We start from the raw sequence: 4832 nt of genomic DNA, 5'->3' as shown, positions 1-4832 counted from the left end.
CGCTTGAGACCAGCCACATTGCTAGGCCTCCTCGAGCAGGTTGCACTGTTAGAGCCCAGCAAGAGAGAGTACCAATTCTAGGACTCAGTTATTATAATGGCTTCCTTGTAGGGAGGGAGGCTTCTTTAAAGCAAAGAGAGTGTGCATCTGCAATGACTGCACGAGTCTCGTATAATACTACAATATTTCAGTAACAAAGCATAACAACCTCACTGACAGACCTCCCATTTCTCAAGATTTCATTTTCTGTCCGAGCAAAATGAATACCTATGCAGAAAACATACAAAAGAAAATTCTTAAAAAGTTTTAAGAGGCAACATAGACATCATCCAAGCATATATGATCGATAATTGTCCCCTTGCTTAAAAAAAACAAGGAAAGGTCTGCGAATTTCATGAAGTTCAAGCACCAATAAAAATAAAAGGCTGATATTCATAAACGTACGTTCCACTATGGCACTATCATGGAAACGTTGTTTATTATATATAATACTAAAATAAAAGGAAGTTTAATATTGGTAAGAAGTACTGATATGCTAAAACACAATGACCAAAAGCTTATATTACCCCTAAAATTCTTCTTTAGCAAAGAAAAAGAACAGAGAATGTAGCACAAATGAAGTATCAAACCTGCTCCTAACTTGGCTGGTTCATTTGGGTTTGTGCTTTTTGTCGCATTCCTTTCAAAGTTACCAGGCTGGGTGGGGAGCGATACAATTTTTTTGTAATTTTATGTCCTTGAGCAGCAACTATTGTGTGGTTGATTGTCCCACTCTCCATGTTATAAGCAAAATATTTTTCCTCTTTCCACCTAAACCACAAATCACCATTCTTAGCAAACAGAGGAACAAGATCAACCATCATATCTTGATTTTCCTTTAGGAATACCAGGGAGATGACAAACTCTTCACCCCATTTCCACCTTTTGTGATCTTCCAAGACCAAGACATGCAGAACCTCCTGCACTCTATTAACAAATGATAGTTTTCCATTCCAGCTTAAAGCCTCAACCTTTTTCTGATCAGGGACCAAATCTTGTGACAAAGCAGTAACTGTGAAGCACTCGGTCTCTACATCTAGAGATACCACATCTTGATATATATTTGATCCAACATTAAATAACCGAAAGCAGTGAACAGTAGAACCAATTGATACAATTACTGAAGCTCTATCTCTGTTTTTGTTAATATCATCTAGGTTAGGGAGTTTGAGGGGTCTCCAAGAATCATCAGTTCCAACCGTAAGAACTTCACAACCTTCATTGCCAGCTTTTTTCCCATCAATATCATAGATAGAGACCAATTTATAATCACCCGTAGATGGAATGAAAGACAAGGAGATGTCAATGCTACCCTGATGTGGATCAGGCAATTCAAGTATTTGGCGGGTGGTTGGATTCTCAATAAAATATTTAAGAGAGCCATTGTTCATCTTGAGTAGCAAGCCATCACAACCACACATAAATTGGAATGAGTAAGCGGGAGCTGGAGTTTTAGCTATCGTATTATATTGATCAGTAGCAATGATGGTCCTGCTAATATGCTTTTCAATGAAGTGGCGACCTTCAATTATAGCATACCATTGCTTGCACACACACTTGAGCCTCAATAGGACTTTTACCTGCAACCAACTCAGAATCTCAATAATGATTTCAGTGGGGATGCTTGGTTCAGTAGAAGAAACAGTCATCTTCTCATTTTTCTTGTTAATAGCAGTCTTGTGCTTCTCTGCAGGTATCCTTGATGTTTCAGCTGATTTCTCAGTTGAACAGCCCATACGTGTAGAACCTGTATTTCCCACACTGCTCTTCACCATACTACCACCACGAATCTGCATGCCATGGAGCAAAAAAAAAAAAAAAACACAAAAAAAAAATTTAACAAATGCAGGATTAGATACATAATGGGCATCTAAAGGGAATATTTTAGTACGTTAAATTAAAGATTAGCTATTGAAGTTGGATTTGAAAGCCTAAGGTGATGTAAGATTAGAGTTCTATGAGACATATTCTATTGTCAACCTTGTACAACCAATCTGCCTGCATGAATTTCAAAAAACTTCTTGCACCTTCAGACCATCTCATTTGAAATCCACACATATAAGCCTCTCAAATCAAACTACACATATTGTTAAAACTTGGGTATAAATTAAACTTCTTGAATAATTAAACTTTAAATCCAGGCAATCCGATGGGAACCTTAAAGTTTATCCGCTTGATAACCGCAAATTATATATTGTCAACTTTTGACATTGTATTTGTAGAAAAAAAAATTTGCCCCTCATTTTTTGAGGCTTGCAAATGGCAAAGAGGAAGTGTGCACATGCTTGTTTCATATATTCATGCATGTCCTCATTTTTCTAATCTTTAACTAAACATTTTTTTTTTTTACATACAAAAAATTAACATGTTTATGAAAATATTGGGCTTATGAAAATAATTTTAAAATAATAGAGCATCATGAGTCTGACACTAGCTCAAATGCTTGCAAAGAGCAAATTAAATAAGGCTTCACATTGTCTCTCTTGTTACTTCACATTAAGGCAGTGGAAAACTAAAAATAACAAAGAAAAATTGAAGGCACACAACAAAAGCTAGAAAATAAAAACAGAACCAAATAAACAAAAAATTTAAATTATGTAAAATTTGTATTACATAGACCAGAATCATTATCATAATCTACTTTCACTAGTTGATGTTACTACATGACAGAAATAACTGAGAGTTTTAACAACCAAAGTAAGATGATGCAATAAAAACCTCAAGTTTTAATTTAAAAAAAGAAAAAGAAAAAGAAAGCGGACACATATATACCAATGAGTCAATGACCATGCACCATAAAGCAGAGTAAACAAAATAAGGAATGCATTTGTCCTAAAGCATCATTTTGGAATTACGGTACCAATGATTTGTTGAGGATTCATATCAAGAAAAATCCTCAAATGTATTATTAAAATCCAGAAAATTTGGAATAACAGTTGTAGTATAAAATATAGAAAATCAAATCCTGAATCGAAATACAGGTCCGCAAGTGTACTCATCCAAATTATAAGTATACATCAGAACTGAAATCTTAGTTACATACAAAAGGTATGTGCATGAATCTAAATGATGCCATACAAAAGGTATGGGCATGAATCTAAATGATGCGTTTAATAACAAAATAGAAAGCCAAAGATCATTTATGAGCTATAAGAAGAGAAACTTTTAGTTATATATATATATTATAGACTAAAGTAGTGATTTAGCAAAAAATTTAGAGAGCATAAATAGACAGATCAACAAACACAAAGTTAATACATAATAATTTAGAGAGAAGAAACGGTAAAAGCAGAATATGGAGAAAAATAACAAAAAGGCAACAAAATTAAAGTTCAAATTTTGAGGTATGAATAATAAATCTGGAAAAAAAAAATTAGAAAAATCATAGACATGTAACAGTATTGGAAAAGTAGTAGTTTGTCCATCAGGAAGACTGAGATTTGGCATTAACCAGACTCAAATAGGTGATTTAGTGAATACCTAGTTGTTGGCAGAAGAGAGAGAGAGTCTGAGAGACTTTGGAACATTAAGAAGTTGACATTTTTAAGAAGCTTTGTGGTACTAATGGTGGTATTGGATTCCTGCTTGGCAGTGAAATTGGGATGGACTCTTCCATCTTTCCATGGAAAATTGTCACTCACTTATTGCTTGACATGTGGCAAAACCTGATTGGTCTCCTCCATCTCCTCTTTGTCAATATTTACCATATATTTTTCATTTTTATTTGAATTCAGATTCTATACTGTTCAATTAAATTGTGGAAACTCGTGTGGGGTGTTACTGGATTATAAAACCTTTAGCTTAGTTACCTTCGGTCAAGAATTTGGGGGTGGCATTCAGGTTATAAATAATAGGGTTACAAATTTCAAAGGAGTATTGAGATTTCATTTTGCATACCTATTTAACACAACGGTGAATGTCATTGGTGTGTGTGTACACACATATATATATATATAAACAAATTTGGGTTACAAAATATTTTATATGAAGTATATTTTCGACATTTCATATAACAAAAGAATTTATGATGCGGAGTAAAAAACTTACCTCATACCTCTAGTTCCAGAGTTTAATATGGAACAAGATTATTATGAATATTATGAAGAAGAGACCCTACTGTGGCAGTATCGGGAAAATATTGGGTCGGATTGGTACCGGCAAATCCGATACATGAGGAGCGCAACAGAATCGGCCGATACTTGGGCCACCGGTATCTGAACCGGCAACAGGCGTTGGTTTGTGGATCAAAAGAGAGAAAAAAAAAATAAAAGAATGAAATCTGGATTTGATCACGTCGGTAAATATGTTTGATTACCTTCTTCCCCGGCAGCACAAAGGTAGAGGGAGGCTGTTGGAGCAATCGTTTGCTTCTTCGCGGCAACTTCTCGGATTGTTCGATCAATCGCTTGCTTCTTCGCGGCAACATATTGGTTGATAGAAAGAGAAACACCAGTGTCTTCAATGGGATTTCTAAGAGACCTTTTGAATCCAAACACAGACGCCACAGACTTCTTGGCCAACTAAATTTACTGCTTAGCACCGGATCTTTTTCTCTTTCCTTTTAAATATACGTACTGCTGCCCTTAGTTATAAAGTACAGTCTCTAATTTTATTTAATTTTTTTAAAATCACGGGGTACAGTTGTGTTTGTCATTATCACTCTTTTTCTTTTCCCGGAGTAATATAGTACGTCATAAATTTTTTCTCTAATTTTGATAATAATATTATGATTGTTAATAAAATAAATTAAGCTTTATAACTCTTTAGCAGTTAACTAATTGTGTTAAATGAAT

At 34.6% G+C, this 4832-nt stretch overlaps 1 protein-coding gene across 1 annotated transcript; it reads right to left on the bottom strand.

The window, feature by feature from the left end:
- Positions 1 to 392: 392 nt before the first annotated feature.
- LOC132270290 (F-box protein At2g40925-like) lies at positions 393 to 4565 on the bottom strand. The gene is made up of 2 exons (XM_059771497.1): positions 4355 to 4565; positions 393 to 1829 (listed from the first exon to the last, which is right to left on the bottom strand). The coding sequence occupies exons 1-2, from the start codon at positions 4463 to 4465 to the stop codon at positions 636 to 638; spliced, it is 1305 nt and encodes a 434-aa protein (XP_059627480.1). The 5' UTR covers positions 4466 to 4565; the 3' UTR covers positions 393 to 635.
- Positions 4566 to 4832: the final 267 nt, after the last annotated feature.

The sequence above is a fragment of the Cornus florida genome, unplaced genomic scaffold, assembly GCF_030987335.1.
Source record: "Cornus florida cultivar Cherokee Brave unplaced genomic scaffold, ASM3098733v1 CherokeeBrave_3.0.0_Hap2_Chr01, whole genome shotgun sequence".
NCBI classification, from domain to species: domain Eukaryota; kingdom Viridiplantae; phylum Streptophyta; class Magnoliopsida; order Cornales; family Cornaceae; genus Cornus; species Cornus florida.
The sequence above is the reverse complement of the archived record's forward strand: the minus strand, read 5'-3'. Positions and strand labels throughout refer to the sequence as shown.